The sequence below is a fragment of the Peromyscus californicus genome, unplaced genomic scaffold (genome assembly GCF_007827085.1).
Source record: "Peromyscus californicus insignis strain IS unplaced genomic scaffold, ASM782708v3 Scaffold_18__1_contigs__length_77618521, whole genome shotgun sequence".
Taxonomy (NCBI): domain Eukaryota; kingdom Metazoa; phylum Chordata; class Mammalia; order Rodentia; family Cricetidae; genus Peromyscus; species Peromyscus californicus.
In genome coordinates, this window is record NW_026294480.1 from 57975353 (window position 1) to 57994529 (window position 19177).

At 43.1% G+C, this 19177-nt stretch overlaps 1 protein-coding gene across 3 annotated transcripts in view; it reads left to right on the forward strand.

The window, feature by feature from the left end:
* Window positions 1-19177, forward strand: part of Iqgap2 (IQ motif containing GTPase activating protein 2) — a 277678-nt gene that overhangs the window by 254890 nt on the left and 3611 nt on the right. For all 3 annotated transcript variants that reach the window (XM_052743525.1, XM_052743527.1, XM_052743528.1), the window contains exons 29-33: window positions 458-560; window positions 1932-2073; window positions 11746-11833; window positions 14385-14597; window positions 17610-17770. In XM_052743525.1, the coding sequence (XP_052599485.1) occupies window positions 458-560; window positions 1932-2073; window positions 11746-11833; window positions 14385-14597; window positions 17610-17770 (707 nt within the window). The remainder of the gene's footprint in view (window positions 1-457; window positions 561-1931; window positions 2074-11745; window positions 11834-14384; window positions 14598-17609; window positions 17771-19177) is intronic.

The window sequence follows — 19177 nt, forward strand, 5'->3', positions numbered from 1 at the left end:
CAACAACTAAAAGTTAGCTTCTAGCTATGACTCTCTGCTTTCCAGGCAGCTCCTCTGTCAGCAGCCAGGGGTTAGCTTTTAACAATAACTCCCTTGCCCCCTACAGCCGACAACTGCCATGGACCAAAGTTAACGTGTAATAGTTGTTTCTACGAGACTCCTAGCATGCATCCCATGCCTAATGCTGGCTTCTTACTATAAAAGGGGGCTTGATACCTGCCCCCTTTGCCACAGTTTTCAGAATCTCAGACTCTGACTGTGGTCCCAGTTAACTGGTATTCTCTCTTCCCCCACGGTGACTTTTAGAATAAAGTCTGCTTCTGGCTTCATAGACTTTGGTGGTCAGTACCCCATTTTTTGCGTGCCCTTGGACCTAACAAGAGCTGGAACTCTGTGAGTCTACTTGTCGGTGGGGACTGACTTCTGCCTCTGCGCGTTTGTTGCTGTCTGTGTATAGCTCCTGCTGGAACATCAGGATGCCATTGTGACCGAAAAAAGTGACCTGCTAAATGAGCTGCTGGAGTCGCTGGGGGAGGTGCCCACAGTGGAGTCCTTTCTCGGTGAGAGCTTATTCTAGTCCTCGATTGTTCATTTAAAGGAGAATAACTACCATTTCTCTCTCTCTCTCTCTCTCTCTCTCTGAAAAAGCTTTTCTATGCAGTAGATTTTGATCATATTTTCCTCTTCTGCTTTGATTCTGTATCCTCCTCTCCTCCTAACCCACCCAACTTTATGGCTCTTTTTAAAAAAAAGAAAGAAAAAGAAACACACAACCCCCCCAACACACACACACACACACACACACACACACACACACACACACCAGAAATAAAGAAGCAAGAGACCAATCAGACCAAAAAAAAAGCCCAAACAAAGCAATATGAGACAATAAGTCCAAAACCATACTATTGAGTTCATTTTGTGTTGGCCAACTCCTCCTGTACCCTGAAGTGTGGTTAACATACCCAGTGAGTCTCCACTGGAGAAAATGATTTCCTTGCAGTAGATGGGAACTGACACAGAGACCCACAGCTGGACATCACTCAGAGAGTAGGAGACTCTGGAGGGCCCAGTCCTAGGTGGGATGTCTTCAGCACACCCCTCCCCTCAAGGCTTGGGAAGCTGTGCTGAAGAAGCAGCAGAAAGATTGTTAAGCGGGGGTGGTTGGCTCCAAAGAAAACAGGGTTTCCCCAAACACACCAGGACTGATGCACATGAACTCGCAGAGACTATGGCCACATACATACAGGGCCTGTACAGGGTCAAGCCAGATGGGGTCCCAGCACCAAGGGATTTGGGGGGAGGGGTAGACAAGGGCACCAACCATAACCAAGAAACTGTCTACAGTTGATACCCCATGGCAAAGGAAAAATCAGTGTTCTCCTTTGTCTCTCCTTACACAATAAGAACGCCCTAACTCACTCAGGGCTAGGGTGTTGCTCCATGGAAAAGTACCTGCTTAGCATGTGCAAGGTTCAACCCCGAGAACCCACCCTCCCCAAAATTCTATAATGTCTTGCATCTTGGATTATAAAACCGTTTTGTTCTTGCTGAAGGTAAGCCCTAGAGACCATGAAAAGGACTTACCAATCTGTTTCACAAAGAAAGGAAACATGGAAAATGAGCCTCTCCAAATATGGCAAAGTCCTTACTGAAATCAAAAGATTCCTTTTATTCACAGTTCTTTTTTTTTTAATTTGTTCTTTTGTGAATATTTATGCCCCACATTAACATTTTGATCCAGTGCTTTAAAATCCACTCCAGATGTCCTAGGATATGCAGGCTTTATAGGGTCTATAAATCTCCCATTTAATTCCTGAGCCTGTCCTGTGTTCTCAAAACCCTTATCTTACAGTGTGAGGCCGTCCGTCCCTACAGGAGCGAACTGGAAAAATAACATTTTTGTTTCCTCTTGTTTTGCTTCCTTACAGGGGAAGGAGCAGTCGACCCCAATGACCCTAACAAGGAAAACACACTCAATCAGCTCTCCAAGACTGAGATTTCCCTTTCCCTGACAAGCAAGTATGACATCAAGGATGGCGAGGCTGTCGATGGCAGAAGCCTCATGATAAAGTAAGTTGTCGGGGGTAACAGTTCATGGTTCCAGCAGCGTGACCCGAACCGGGCAGACTCAAGTGGGGCTGAATCTCAGCAGGCCGTTCCTTCAGAAGTAGGCGAATACTGAAATGCATTGCATTTCCATCAAACCGGAGCATAATGGAGCCTTCATCGTTTAGGAGGGAACTAAATATTATAATAGGCTGTAAAGTTGGCCTTGGTTTTTTTAGTTTTGCATGTCATAATTAGATTCCTTGAAGGAATGAAGTGATTTACTTGAGCATGTATTTCCGGTGGTTGAAAATTAGCAAGAAAACACTGCTAATCCACTTGTTTTTTTAAGTATAAAACAATGTAAAGAGGGACAGACATGACAGACCACTGCTGGATTTATTGGCTTTTCTTATTAAACTAATCCTGGGTGTGTTCAGCAGCATTGACATTTATACCCTAATTTGCCTGAGTCCAGTTCCAGCCTGGTTCAGGTCCCAAAGAGGAGGTATGTAGTTGGCGAGGGGATAGAAGAGACTAACTCTGTGAATGAATCCTGCCTGTTTATTGAAAAAAGGCCACATCTTGTATACTCTATAATGGCAAAGGATTGAATGGGAGAAAGGGGGCATATGAGCTGGGGTGTAGCTTGAGATCAGGGATTGAGGAGGCTAGCATTGACCTTGACAAGTTAATAGGCACCAGTCATGTGTTAAGGGAGAGCCACAAATTCCTCTTGTCAAAGATAAGAATGTATCCCTTTTTAGTGTGCTGGAACATTCTTCAAGCCTTTGAGGGAATGGGGACTTTTGTCGAAATGCCTAGTCTTGGGAAAAGGACTTTCTCAGGGAACCAAACACTCCATTATAGAATATTGCAGTTTTTTTATATAGATAAGTTTATCCAAATAGCTAAAGCTTAAAGTGAGCAAAGACGAAGCTAGACAAAGATTACTGAGGAGCTGAGTAGACCTTAGGAGCTTATAAATCTTGATTATTAAATATCCCTTATTTATCAAGCCTATGTAACTTTTCTACATTTTCTAGCAGCTTGGTGTTAACTTGTGTAGGCAGAGTTATCACGCCATATGGTTCCAAGGTGGCGGGGATTTTGTTCCAAAGAATTATGTTGTTTAAAGAGGCTGCCATTTTGTATACATTTTCATCCCTCAGAGCCCACACAAAATTTCCCAAAGGAAAAGGCGTAAGAAAACTCCCATAACACATAGTGAGAATCATTAAAAATGAAAGTAAAAGAGTTCTGGAGAATTGGGATCTGCAAAGTCAACATGCTGGAACTTTGTCAAGCAGCAATGGCCGCCATGTGGTCCACGCTACTACTACTTTTTTAAATATATATATATATATATATATATATATATATATATATATATATATATACATATTTATAATTGTTTGTGAATTTTACACATGATTTGATTATATTCACCCTCCCTCACCCCACTCTTCCCACCCAACTTGTGTCCTTTTTTTCCCCTCTCTCCCATCAAGGCCAATTTGTGCTGCCCAAATGATCAGGAAATGTATGGTCTTCCCCTGGAGTGTAGTTGACTACTGGGCTACATTTTTAGAGAAAACTGACCCTTCCTCTCCCAGCAGCTAACAGTTGCTGATAGCTCCTCAGCTAGGGGTGGAACGTTGTACCCAACTCCCCTCTCCATGCTGGAATTTTGTCTGGCTTGAGCTTACATGGCTCTTGTGCATGCTCTGGCAACCACTGTGTGTTCATATGCACTGCTCTCCTCAGAAGACCCGGTTCCCTTGGAGTCGTCCACTGCATCTGGCTCTTAGACTCTGTCTCCTCATCCACAATGATCACTGAGCCTTTGGAGGTGGGGGTGCCATATGCATGTCTCACTTAGTGCTGAACATTCTCTTATTCTCTGCGCCTTGGTCAGCTGTGGGTCTCTGTGTTGAGCATCGCCTACTACAAACAGAAGCGACTCTGATGAAGGGTGAAGGATGCTTTAATCCATGGGTCTGATAGGTCACTAGAGGTTGGTTTGTACTATGTCCATTTAGCAGAATAATTGTAGCAGGTTCTTGCCTAGGGCCTAGGACCTATCTAGCCATAGGTTCTTGGCCCAATAATGTTGCCAAATGCAGGCTCCATCTTGTGGAGCGGACCTTAAATCTACTAAAGAAGTTGGTTACTCCCACAATATTCATGTCCTTATTTCACCACTCAGTATGTCTTGCCAGGCCAGACATTATCGGAGCTCACAGGGTTCATGGCAGAATAACATCAATGATTACTTTTCTCTTCTAATAGTGTGCATAACACCTCCCAGCAATGTGAAAGCCAGTAGGAATGGAGCTTCTAGGTCTACACCAGCTTGGTTTTCCCATGTTCTATGATCTAGGTTCTATATTTCCATGTTCTGTGTGGTTCCTTTAGCAATAGGGTCTTTTTGCCCTCAAAGACTTCAAGGAAGCATTCACATTTAAAACAAATACTGTTTTTCTCATGCTTGTGCCCCGTAAGTCTCTTATAGGTAGAGTAGGAAAGAGAGATTCTCCATCAAACACCATAGATGAAAACAGCATACATCAAAAGCATGTGCTCCCCAAACAACGCAGTACTCAAGACCCTAGATAAACAGAAGAATGTATGTTGGCACATAGAGCAGTTGTATAATGAGATGAGATGGAGACTGAAGGATAGAAGGGGACACACAGGAATAAGCATGCATTAATATGCCATTACATACACGTATTCTGAGTTCTGTATCCCAAGTGCCAATGTTTGTATATGAGACAGAAGCCGCGGCACTAATGTGCTTCAGAAAGCGTTCCTCTCTTGATTGTCCCCAGAGAGTTAACCATTCCTGTGAATGCCACAAAGCTTCCTAGGTGTGCTGCGTTTGGGACCTGGGTTGCTTTGGTGCCGTCTGTTTATTTTGTTGTTGGATCAGGGAAGGAGCCATCCATTCACTTGAGAGCCCCATGGGTGGCTTGAGGTTGGGCCCAGCAATAAAGAGGCCAGCACCACTCCTGCCATCTAGAGTTTGAGGTCTTTGGGCTGCCCCCCCCCCCCCAGGGCACAGGCTCAGCTGCAAGACAAGGCCATGTCTGTGACCTCATAAGGCCAGGTTCAGCCTTGTACAATTGATGACCAAGTCAGACTGAACTTTCTGTCAGCTCCAGGACAGGGTGGGGAGAAAACGGGGGGAGAAGAAATATGCACCCTGACTTCCTCTGTGCAACGGCCAATTATCCAGATAACTGGAAATGCAGATGGTGTGGCTTGGCCATGCAAATGGAATTAGACCAAGTCTCCCACGAGCTCATAAGCTTTGTCCTTAGAAGTTATGGGAAGAAATCGCCTCTTAATTGGTTTTGTCTGTTGTTTGAATGCCATCCTCTGGGTGCCGTCAACTCTAATGTCTACACTGATGAATAGGAATTAGTTTGGGTCATCTAAAGTAGGAAATCATCTGAACAGCATATGCATGTTTACTGATTGGAGACAGGAGTCACCACAGTTCAGCACATTCTTGGAATTCACATTTTACAAATAAAACCATAAAAGTCGGGCATCTTTGGGGAGGCATGGGTCTCGGTCTGGGAAGTGCTCCTACCTTGCCCACCCTGGTTCTCTGCTGCAGACTCCAGCTCCCCTGTGCATGCTGCCACCTCAGATCTCTCCTTTCATGGTGTGCTGTGTGGAACTGGCCAGTGGTTTTGAGATACTTATAGCATATAACCTGTTACTCCAACAATTTAAAAGTGCACAGTTCAGTGACATTTTGGGACATTCACAATCTAATACAATCATCAACACTACCTGTTATGGTTTATTATTATGCAGGGGGAGCCCCCCTACGAGGGTATCCTGAGGGTATCCTGTGTGTTCAGGGAAACATGCTGGGCAGATGCTGGCTGGGCAGATGCAAGTCATGCCAGGTAGATGCATGCCATGCCATGCCGGGCATGGCAGCAGTGGCAGTGGCGGTGGCCAGTGATACATAACCCAGATGATGCATCCACATGGAGAGTTTATTATAATAGAGAAAGAGGTAGAGAGACAGAAAGAGGGAGACAGAGAAAGAGGTGGGAGTCGAGGAGTGCATACCTTGTGGGAGTGAAGCAGAAAAGGAGAGAGAAGAAGTGGGGGGAGTTTTTCCTTTCACATGCAGGGTGGCGCCAAGGGGCAGGATCAGAATATTAACACTACCGAGTTCCAGAATATCTTCAGCTTGCTCAAGTCAGGCCCTTTGCCCTTGTTCTCCAGACCCTACTAACTGCTCGTCTGCGTTCTGTCTCCATGAACTTAACTGTTCGAGATATTTTGAATAAATGGGATGGTATAACGTGGTCTTCTGTACCTGGTTTCCTTTACCCATGTAGTTTTAATGGTGGCATGTTAGGGCACGAATCAGTATTTTACCCCTTTTCGTGACTGCATAGTACTTCCCCATATGGCTATACTTTGTTTACTGATTCATCTGTTAGTAGACGTTTGGGTTGTTTGCACCTTCGAGCTGTTGTGACTAGTGCTGTTGTACACACATCCAGACACAAGTCTTTGTTTAAACACCTCTTTTCTCTTCTTTGGGTTATATAGCTGGACATAAAATTGCTAGTGTACATGGTCATCCTCCATGTAGTTTTTTGGTGGCTCACCAAACTGTTTTCCACAGTGGCCACACCATTTCACACTCCCCCACAAAATGTAAGGTTCCAACTTTTCTCCACCTTCTCACACCCCCTTTGTCTTCTTTTATCATTGGTCATCTCAGTGGGTGTAGAGTATTTCACCGTGGCTTTGATCTGTAAGTCCACACTCATTAGGGATGCTGAACACATTTTCACGTGCTTATTGAGCAGCAGCCCATCACCTTCATGGAGTGTCCATTCAAATAGAGTCCTTTCCTAGCATTCATGTGGTCCTGGGTTCCCAGTACTGAAAACAAATATCCTTTACCTAGTTTTAAATGAAGTTGTTATTCCTGGGTTGAAAGTATTCCTTATATAGTCGTATTAGCAGATCTGTGATCTGCAAATATTTTGCCTCTTATATTTATATAAAATTTTATATAGAAAAGGACATTGGGGCTGAAGAGATGGCTCAGCAGTTGAGAGCCTCATTGCTCTTGCAGAGGAATTGGGTTTGATTCACAGCACCCACATGGCAGCTCACAACCATCTGTATCTCCAGTCCCAGACTCCAAAGGCATCAGGCATGCATGTGTTGCACAGACATACACGCAGGCAAAACCCTTATACACACAAAATAATAGAATAACTAAGATAGAGAAGGACATTAATAAGAAAGAAAAACTGTCAACCCAAAGATGAGAAGGATGGAGGGAGGAGAACAGAATGTGCACGCGTGTGTGCATGTGTGTGAGTGTGTGCGTGTGTGTACTACAACACTCTCAGGAACCTCATGAGATTGGAGGTTACCATCAGAATTTAAGGATGAGAACAGTAAGGGCAAGGCAGATGTGAACAGATGTAAACTTTTCCCTGGGCAACAGGCCAGTTACTGGAATAGAGATTTAAATCCAGATAAGCTTAAGTCCTCCAGAGCCTACAATCTCAATCACAGAGTTTTACCATCCCTAAGGGCACACGGCCTTCGTAGCCCTAGAAAAAAAGAGTGGAAATTGCTGCAGGGCAGGAGTGACATGGATGTGAGGTACACAGAGTGCATTCACTGGAATAGGAAGAACGGTGAATTCCCCTGGACTTTCCTCTTGGGCTGCCACCATTTCCTCAGTACTACCAAGCATAGTGTATTTAAAAACAAAAACAAAAACAAGCCTACTGTGGAAGAGCCTTGGATGACAAAGGATACTGCTTCAAAGTGTCACCTATTAGTCATAGACCCAGCAAGGTGTTCTGTTGGCTTCATCCTCATAGAAAAGGGCAGGGAGGGCTGTGACCATCCCATGAGATCATGCATTCAACCGCCTGTAAATTAGAAGGAACTATACAACTGTAAATCTCTCTCATTATAACTTCCAATTCATCTTCAACTATGTGACCTTATGACTTTATTCAGCTTGATTTTTCACAGAGCTATGTGCTTAACTTGAGCCAGTATTTGTGGTTTTTCAGTCACATTTAGCTGCTCTGGTGTTCACATTGTCATCTCTCAAGAATGTTTCTCCTTCCCCGTGACTCAGTTGAAATAGCCATTATCCTACCCCGGCAGGAGTGCTCAATGGCAGAGGTGGCGTTGGAGGTCTGCTGCTAAAAATATGTACTGACATGACTGCGATTTTAAACACCACCAAGAATTTCTGAGCACGGATTCCCTGTCAGCCTTGGGCATGCTGTAAAGCAGAAAGCAGAGCCATGGATGGAGTGGCCAGGCCCAAGGAGCCTCGACCGCTTGCAATGCTCTGTGCTCTTTTTCACAGCAGAGTTCTGATGAGTAAACCCCCTGGTGTATTTCATTATTCTTCAACAGTTCTTTCCCAGAGTTAGAGGCCTCTTTGTGTTTGGATGAGCTTGCCTCCCAGATGGCTGAACAGTGTAGAGGCTGATACACAAATCAGCTAGACACAGCCAGAAAGTTAGGCTCGCACTGGGTGAGGAGGGAGAAGCATTAAGAAGGTCACTGGCAACCGACCGTGAACCAGAACATGAGCTCTGTAAATGCTACTCTGCAAAGGCTCAAAGACCTCGGGGACTTTTCTTGGAAAGCTGCTAGGAGAAGAGAGGATGGTGACTTGGACTGTGACTCAGTGGTAGAGAATGGACTTAGTGTGTTCAAGTTTCGTGCACAGCACAGACAGGAGGTAGGACACAGAGCAGGTTGTTCCCACAGGATGATGAGGGACAGGAGAGAATGCAGAACCGGCAGCTCACCTTCTCTTCTGCAGTGCTAGTCACTCGAGTGTGATCTTTGTCTGCCCATTAAGCCTCGTAGCTCTTAGTTGCCCCGTTCGTGTCTCAGACAGTGGGCCGTCTTCCAAAGTCCTCTTGTGCTGAGGCCCTGTGACTAACCAGGTCCTCAGACTACTAGCTTCTGGTTGAAGAATGGAATGTTTGACTATTGCACTTTCAAAAAAGAAAATTGTTTTTTAATATGATCCACACATGGAACCTTAAATTTTCTCAAAGCCACATTCTAAAAAGAATCGGGTGACATTATTCCTTGTCTTTTGCTTTTCCAGTGAGAGGTTTATTATATAATTTTTAAAATGACACATAATGATTGTTCCTATTTATAGAATGTAGGGTGACATTGCAATGCACGGATGTCATATGCAGTGGTCAGATCAGGGTAAGTAGCAGGTCTGGCACCACATTCATATATCAGTGGTTTTTGTAGGGAGCTGAAGTTCTCTAGTAATATGTCCTGTATCAAAAACATTTTCATTTCTGTACATAATGAATAGAAAAGATTGTTTAGAAGGTATTGTTTGTTCTTCCCTCTGCCAAGTCTTTAAGTTAGAGTGTGTGTCCAAACGCACATCTTTCCCACCCGGTCCAGCCAGGTTTCAGGTGCTCCTTGGTACTTGATGGCCAGCGACTGCCATCTTGCACAGCATAGCGTTCATGGTTACAGGAGCGCTTGCCATCTGTTAGACCCCAGCACACAGGGCTTTCATATGATGTCTTTCTGTCAAATTGTCTGCATTTTAAAAATGGAAAAATATAAGGATTATGTAATTTGTACTGGTCCATTCAGTTCATAAGTAACAGGAATTGGGAGGTGGGCATGGAGGGCAGGAGTGGGAAGGGCGGGGTCTCAGAGATGGCCTTCAACCTACCTGCCCATAATGCCCTTAGCTCTTTGGCACACAGTAGGGAGGGGGACTTGAGATCCCTGCCCTCAAAGCAGGTGCTAACTTGGTTATATATAGACTGTGGAGGTGGGAGAATTTTAGCAATGAATTCCACAGGCATGACATCATCTAGAATTCCAAGAAAGAAGGTGGTTATTTAGGCAATTTGTCCATCAGCTTACTTATGGCAAATAAACAATTTTCTGTCCTGATGGGGGCGGTTATAAGTAATGTCACTTATTTGATAATTGGCGGAAGAGAGTACCTAAAATGTTACTTCAAGTAAGAATCTCTCATTGTTGACATTTTTAAGTCATCTAAAGCTTTTATTTTCAACTCAGTGTTTCTGCCTAAAGGCCAAGCCTGGTGGAGGATGCCTGTAATCCAGACACTTAGGATCTCAAATTTGGAGCCAGCCTGGGCTAGAATACTAAATCTCTGTGTGGGGAAGCATAATCATGTTTCTGTCTAATTCATTCCTGATGATGATTGGAAGAAACTGGTGTGTGTGTGGGAAGGGACACACAGCTCTCTGACCTTGGCCACCTCAGGAACAGTGCCACCTCCCCCTGGGCTATAATTAGTTGTGTACCCCTTGATTCCCTGGAGTCTTCAGCTGTGCATTGTCAGCCAGCCTGAAAATCCCCAGCAGCCAAGGGTCATGGGGCTAGAGGAAACTGCTCTCCAGAGACCAGGGAGAAGGGAGGGGAGGAAGCGGTGTCTGCCACGTTCTCTCTTCTTATGCAGACTTGAGATAAATAGGAAATGAGAAAAAAAACTCGTTTGCTTATCCCATTATTTATCTCATGTCTGGTGTCTCACATTTGGGGTTAACGCGGTCTCATTCAGGAGCAGCCGCCCTTCTGCTTCACAATGTGACCCATTTTCGTTTCCAGTTTCATGTTATGTGGCCATTTCCTGCTGTGGCTAGGGAAGAAATTCATTCTCTGACAGAACTGAAAGTCCGTAGGGGAGCAAGGCTGCAATAACTGTGAAATTGCAGATCTGACCTGTGTGTAGTTCAAGGCAAGGTCTGTGGGTGTTTCTGTCTTTTGAAAGAGGGCCTCTTTCCAATAACACACTTCCCACACCCTATGTAACAGTGATCGAATGTGAACGCTTGCCTTTTATGGTTGTGGTGTTGTTGTTGTTGTTGTTGTGTGGTGTCTGTAGTATGGGGGATTGAATTTTGGGCCTCACACATGTTCTATGGAGATGCATCCCTACCTCCTCCTCCCCCTCGATGTAATTACATACCCTGATCCCTAATTAAAAGGGCAGTCAGTTTGCTGACGAGCACCTATTGGAAGAAAGTATGGTTCAGCACTTCCAGGGTGTTCTCCAGCCCTCAACTTGTCTGGAACAGTTCTCGGTTCTCAGCTCCGAGCGGACACAGGCAAGGCCCTCTCTGCTCGTCTCCTGTGTCCTGGAACTCCCAGTCTCTTTGCTGGGCTCCCCAGAAGCCCAAAGCTTCCAAGTCCACAGGGTCCTTCTGCTCCCATTGGCCTTCTCACTGTTGTATAACTTTTTCCATGCAGGGAAAGCAGAGATTTAGTTCTGATGTGTTCACAGGCTCGGGAGTCAATGCTAGGGGGGGTCTTCCTATGTCCTTTACAGCAGCAGGCCATATCTGCAGCACTTGTCTCTGCTGCCCTTCAAAAAGTAACCTGTCATAAATGCAAAAAAAAAATTCTATAAGGACTCTTATGACGTATTTGTGTACATTTCTGAGAGACTAATCTTATAGCATTTAGCATATAAAGTCCAGACTTTGCTTATCGGGCATATGCAGGCTTTTAGAGCTTTGAGCAAGAACACTTCACTTTAGGGCATCATCATGGAAAATGCTTTATGTATTCACAAGGGAGAAACAGATTTTTGTGCATCAAGACTGCTGCCTGAACATCTGTCTCCTTTTTCTCATTTTTAAGGACCAAAAAGCTGATCATCGACGTGACCCGGAACCAGCCAGGGAGCACACTGATTGAAATCTTAGAGACCCCAGCAACAGAGCAGCAGGTGACTTGTCTCTATGTGAACAATAACAAGTACACTCAATAGATGACGGTGTTCTTAGTCTATGGAGACCAAGTATTCACTGTGACATAAGGGAACATATGTGTCTGAAGTCCCTTGCTGTAGACAACCAAGTTCATCCATATCTGAAGCCCACATGGAATATCAGTGGGAGAGACATGAAAAACACTTTCTCAAATGTGTGCTGGCTGTTATTTATTGGTTTATTTATTTCTACAGTAGGGATAGAGTTCTGCGCCTTTCAGAGCTTCTGGGTGTAGACCTTAAGCTTTGACATTCAGTAGATGGCTGGATAGATCAGTGAAGAAATCGTACTGCTTGATAGAATGTCAAAAATCCTTGTTATGTATTTACTAACTTAGAAGAGAGATGCTTCACAGATCAACGGAGCTTTCCAAGTGCATCCAAAATTAATGTCTAAGACCATGGCGTCCAAGTGTCTTTACATTGCCATAAATAACGTGGGTTGCGTGACAGTCCGAGAATAAAAATTGTATTAACATCTTTTAAGATGAATTATTAAGCTGGGTTTAGTGTCACATGCCTTTAATCCCTGTACTTGGGAGGCAGAGACAGGCAGATCTCTGAGTTTTGAGACCAGCTTAATTTCCATCGTGAGTTCCAGGACAGCCAGAGCTATACAGTAAGACCTTGTCTTTAAAAAAAAAAAAGTATATCATTAGAGTTGGACATAAGATACATGCCTGTAATCCCAGCACTTGGCAGGAAGACCAGGAGTTCAAGGCCAGCCTGGGCTGTCTCAACAACAAAAGGAAAAAAACCAGTTATTCACTTCATTCTGAAATAAATCAATTAATCCCAGTGTTATTATTTTAGTGCCAATAATTGCCTCTGAAATAAATCAATTAATCCCAGTGTTATTATTTTAGTGCCAATAATTGCCTCTGAAATAAATCAATTAATCCCAGTGTTATTATTTTAGTGCCAATAATTGTCACTCCCTAATCAAGTTAACAGAATTAGCTAATTACTTCTTAATGGAAGTGCTCATAATTTTCCTATTCTTCTTAATGTAATGGGTTGCCAAGAAATCATTCTATCTCCAGATTTAATTTTTAAAAAAAATCAAAATTTCAAGCCATTTTATATGTGCAAATGTGTGAATGTTTTTAAGCAATCTGGATATATAAATATTCTGTTTCAAGATCAAAGATTTTTAGCTCTGATTATCTTAATTTTTTTCCCAAATGTATTATAAGTTAGTGACAGAAACCATGAACATACATCTGGACTCTTTTATGTCTGTCTCTATGCTTCCTATTTTGTGACTGAGGACACTTAGGACTCTGGGCCTTAGTTGCCTTACCTATAAAGTAGAAATAATTACTTTTTTTTAAGATGTATTTATTTAAAGCCAGGCGGTGGTGGCGCACGCCTTTAATCCCAGCACTCGGGAGGCAGAGCCAGGCGGATCTCTGTGAGTTCGAGGCCAGCCTGAGCTACCAAGTGAGTCCCAGGAAAGGCGCAAAGCTACACAGAGAAACCCTGTCTTGAAAAACCAAAAAAAAAAAAAAAAAAAAAAAAGATGTATTTATTTTATGCATATATGAGTGCTCTATCTGCATGTATGCCTTTACACCAGAAGAGGGCATCAGACCCCACTATAGATGGTTGTGAGCCACCATGCGGTTGCTGGGAATTGAACTCAAGACCTCTGGAAGAGCAGCCAGTGCTCTTAACCTCTGAGCCATCTCTCCAGCCCCTAGAAATAATTTCTAATTCATGGGGAAGACTAAATGAGAAGGGGGAGACATGCTAAATGGATGCCGTCATGGCTGGCACGGATTAAGTATATTGGCTGTCAAGTCTGTTGTCTGCTCCTGACCCAGTGAGCCGTTTCTGTGCCCTGTGTGCCCTGTGCCGACATTACTCTAATAACAGTTGTGGCACAGAAATTGATCTGTGGTGTCAGTTGTCTTGTGCGGTGAAATAGAAGACCATCCATCTCCTTGTATGGCAGTTATCTTAGACATGCTGGGTAGCGTTCATTTGTGTGCACATTGTGGGTTTAGGAACTATCATCTGTGGGAATATCTCTACCCTGTGGTTCAAAGGAACCCAGCCAAGCTGACTGTGTCAGTGATCCTGGGATCAGAATGCAGCTCTCTGGCTGCCTCGCTGTTCAGGGGCCCGTGAATCTCTGACAGCGTGGCTGGTTTGTGAGGCTTTTAGTGGGCCCTCTGAGCCACGTATTAATACAATCTGTTTTTAATTTTCTCCACTGGGCTACCCAGAAATTGAGCTCCTTCATCCAAGGAATTACAAAGTAACGGTTATACTAATGTCACCTTGGCAAGAAAGCAGCAACTTTGAATTTTGGCCAGATTAGGTCCATTATCGCTACCGGGTGTTTTGTTTTGGTTTGTTTTACTTTAAAGTGGAAGTGATGTTTTTTTTCTCCAGGGTTTACTTCAAAACCATAAAGAGCACATTCAGGTGCTAATCTGTAGATTTCAGCTTGTGACACAGAGTGATAGGAGGAAAAGTGACGTTTCTGGTATTTTCCTTTTAGGAACTGGAGCATGCCAAAGACATGGAGAGCCGTGCCATTGTAGACTCCAGGACTCCCGAAGAAGGGAAGCAGGGCCAAGCCATGATGGAAGATGCATGCCTGCCTCTTGAGCAAAAGAAGAGGAAGATCCAGAGGAATCTCCGGACATTGGAGCAGACTGGACACGTGTCATCCAAAAATAAATACCAAGACATTCTCAACGAGATCGCCAAGGTGTCTGGTGATAGTCTTCTTCCATTTTCACGTAGACATTTGCTAATGAGTGGCACGTGCTGGGTGTCCTGTGAGGTGATATAAGGGCCTCATCGGTGCATTCATGGTTCCTGTTTTGCTTAGTGTTCTGCATTTTTTAAAGGTTTCAAGGAGATTCATGGCTTTTATACGAAGTAGATATAGTTCCCCAAGCCAAGAATACTTGAGATACACCAGGGATCAATACCCTGGGAGTGCTGAACAGTCTTGTTACTACTTTAATCTATGGATGCTTGGTTTTTTGTTTGTTTTATGACCCTTTGGGAAATATGTTTTTCTTCACTGCTAATTGCCATACAGCCCAACTAACTGCCTTAGGATCTTCCATTGCGATGGTAACTTTGTCCCTGAGAATTTGCTTCTAAGCAGTTTAGCCTTACTGCAGCCCAAACCTAAAGGTGTTTCTTTCTCGGTTTTCATTTCACATTCTGCACTTGAGAACTTCCTGCGAATGTGATCTCAGCTTTGTTCAAGGAAACACAGGAAGTGGTTGAGATCTGTTTATTGATGATAAGGGAGGATATTTTTGGGTAAAAAGTACATTTCATTCTTTTGATTCAAATGTACACGTTAATATGGATCTGAGCTTAGAGGCAGTTAAATAATTAGAGAAAAATCTATTTTGTCATCCTCTGGGGAAATGCACAGTTTGAATCTTCAGTGGAAAATTATGGTCACTTTTAGAGGAATGATGATTTCTCCTTCCCTGAGCAATTACAAAGAAGCTAGTATTTCTTTTTATAGTTTGGGGTGGAGAATATTTCTCTTGAGGTATATAAGACTGAGAAACCAATGCTGTTTGCCATCAATGAGAACGCTCTGTTTAGTAATGAATTATTTCAGAAGGTGTAGGGGAATATGTCTTATAATTCCTGAAACAGTTGGTTTTAATTTGTTCACAATGGAAAAATAATGTTAAGCAGGCACCATTTTCTCAAGTGAAATATTTTCATAGCTTACTGAATAATTTTTTTAATTGTTTTATTTAGAGAGAGAGCAAATGTGTATGTCTGAGTGTCAGTACATGTACCACAGTATTTGCGTGGAGGTCAGAGAACAACCTTTCACAACACCTACCTTTTTGAGGCGGAGTTTCTCTTGTCTTTGCTGTATAGAGAACTTCAGGCTAGCTGGCCCACAAGCTTCCAGCCAACTCTTGTTTCCACCCCCATCTCCCATCTCTGTAATTCATGCTGGAATTACAGATTATGGGCTCTGGGGATCAAACTCAAGTCATAAGGCTTTCATGGCAAGCAATTTTACCCACCGAGAAATCTCCCCAGCCTTTACTGGGTGACTTTTTAAAACCTAGATCTGCAAGTCTAATTTTAACACAACTCTTGTAATCTATAAACAGTAAGACAAAACAGTTTGTATTCTAGGAATTCTATTTAAATCTAAGTACAGTCATTTCTTGCTATCTGGAGGGGATTAGGTTTAGGATTCCAGCTAGTAACCAGAATCCGTGATGCAATATTTGCATATGAGCTAGTCACATCCCCCTGTGTGCGTTTTACTCAAAAGTAAAATGAAATGGTTTATCACTATCTTGCTAAGACTGTCTCACTCTGAGCAATCTTCCTGACTCGGCCTCTTAAGTTGCTGGGACCAACAAGTACGTGCCATCGTGCCTAGCTTCCCCATATACTCAAAGTCTCTAGATTCTTACAATTCCAAATACAACCTAAGTGCTGTGTAAATACATGTGATACTGTATTGCTTAGGGAGTAAAAAGAGAAAGGGCTGAATATACTCATTACAAAGACAATTTTCTTTCTCCCCTGTATTTTCAGTTATTTGTTCAAATCCATAATGCAGAACTGTAGAAATGCAGAGTTAGTCAATTGTAATAGTTTTCACTTTTGAATCTTCTCAAGTTATGAGAGTCATGGATAAGGTGAAATAATATGTAAACATAAACTTCTTTGGCTTAAAATAGTCTTCAAAGAGAAAAGTTGAACACAGTCTGAGGAAATCACATTTCTCTTGCTAATGTTTTCTTTGTACTCCTTTTCTTTTACTGATTTGAAGAAAGAGTCTCCTGTATTCCAGGCTGGTCTGTAGCTTGTTATCCAGCCCAGGGAGACTTTGAACTTCTGAACTGCTTGCCTCTGCCTCCTAAGTGCTGGGATTACAAGTGTGTACCATCGTGCCTAATGTATGTGCTGGGGATTGGAGCCAGGTTGTTGAGGAAGCACTCTACCAACCGAGCTACATTCCAGCCTTTTGTGCCTCTTTTAAAACATTTTTTCTTAAACTATTTGGTGATTCTCAAATTACATTTTTGGCTTTGGGGTGGGGGTGTCTGTCTGTGAAATGTGTATTTGCGTGTGTATCTGTGAAGTATGTATGTTTGCATATATGTGTTTGTGAAGTGTGTGTGTGTGTGTGTGTGTGTGTGTGTGTGTGTGTGTGTGTATGTGTGTGTACACTCTTCCATGAGTAGGTATGTGGGAGCCAGAGGTCAGCATTGGGTGCCAGTATTTCCACTTCTTATTTCTCTATAGTTCTTATTCGGTTCTCTAGCTTGCTGCCTTATTTTTTGAGACAAGTGTCTCACTGAACCTGGATCTCACAGCAGTTTCAGCTAACTGGCTGGCCAGTGAGCCCCCAGTGGGCCTGTCCCTGCCCCACCCCCACCGTGCCTAGCTCTTGGTGGGTATGAGGTATCTGAACTCAAGTCCTCACGACAGCACTTTACCGACTCCAAGCTGTCTTCCCAGGCCCTTCTCTCATCTGGGGGAAAAATAAACTTTAGTAACCCTCTTAAAATAGAAGATGGACGCTTTCCAGTTCTGAAGCAGAAAGTCATAACGACGTGTTGTGTTGTGGTGATGCATATAATGAGGTGCCTGAGATGAGCTAGATAACCAGCAGTTAGCCACTGGCCTGCTGCTCGTTGGTCTTCCAAAGTATCAATCTCACAAAGCGAGTCTTGCTTCACCCTGTCATTACAGCCTTTACTTGTTTCAGGATATTCGAAATCAAAGAATCCACCGCAAGCTTCGAAAAGCTGAACTGTCAAAACTTCAGCAGACCCTGAACGCACTTAACAAGAAGGCAGCGTTTTATGAAGATCAAATTAATTATTACGACACCTACATAAAGACTTGTGTAGACAACCTGAAAAGAAAGTGAGTTCACGGTCATTCATAATGTCATGATTTGTACCGGGCGACCTACAGTGCTGGTGGTGGCATGGGTTGGTTTTGGAAGTGTTACGGTTTTGTTCCTCTTGTTGATAAAGACATAACCAAAGAAGAGGGTCTCCTTGGCTTACATGCCATCCCAATCACAATCCATCATCGAGGGAATGCAAGGCAGGAACCTGGAGGCAGGAGCTGAAGCAGAGAACACAGAGGAGTACTGCTTACTGGCTTGCTGCTCCTCATGGCTTCCTCAGCCTGCTTTTATATAGAACCCAGGACCACCAGCCCAGGGATGGCACCACCCACAGTAGGCTAGACCCTCCCTCATCATTTACTAATGAAAATGCCCTACAGGCTTGCCTACCCAGTCTTAATGAGGCATTTTCTCAACTGAGGCTCCCTCAATTGACTTTAAAATCTCAAATGACTTTAGATTGTGTCAAGTTGACAGACTGCTATCCAGCACATATATATTCCTTGATTTGAGCATGTTAATGAAGAACAGGATGTTGTTTACCTGATAGTGTTAGATCAGTCAGGTGTTTGCTAATTGCACAGAGCAACTTAACAATTTAAAATTTCATGATTTGAAATTCCTCGTTGGCTTTTTTTTAAAAAAAAAGTCATTACTGACACAATAGGCCAAATTTGGCAGTTCTCTCATATCCATTAGTATACAAATTATAGATTTTTATATACGATATAATGACTCTCAGTGACTATTCTTTGCTGATAATTATTCTTATCACTAGACTGGGTCAATGCTGATTAAACTTTAATTACGCATTTAGATATATGATACAATATTTTCAGATAACCTTTGTCTGCGAAAGAGCAATAGGAAATGATACTCTGTAGGAAAATCGATGGCATTAGTCATAGGAAGTCTGCTGACGGGAGACAACCTTCTCATCACCCCACTTGGATCTAGTCTTCATTTATTTATTTGCTTGGGGACTGTGCAGATCTTTTTTAACACTACACCCAAGAAGAACTCAAGCAAGCAAATTTCCAGTAGAGAATGATCATTAGTGGTTGGCTTCACGTGGCTGTTACAGCAACTTTAAGCCACAAACTCTAGTCCTGACATGGGTTCTGAGTCTCGCATGCATCGTGTGGTCTCGATTTTCTCGTGTTTAACATGGGATTGAGAGTGGCAGCTTCTCAGGTACTGCTATGAACGCTAAATGAAATGATTTATAGCAAAGGAATGCATTAATTTCAAAACACCATGGCAACCACTCATTTTGGAAAATACAAAGTAATATGTATAAAGTATATATTTGGAACGGCACTAGCCATGAAGTGTTTACTAAATTAGAAAAGTTGTATTAAAACCTTCACTTTGGAACAGAAAGTTCATGTAATTACCTCAGGACTGCTTGCGGTGAC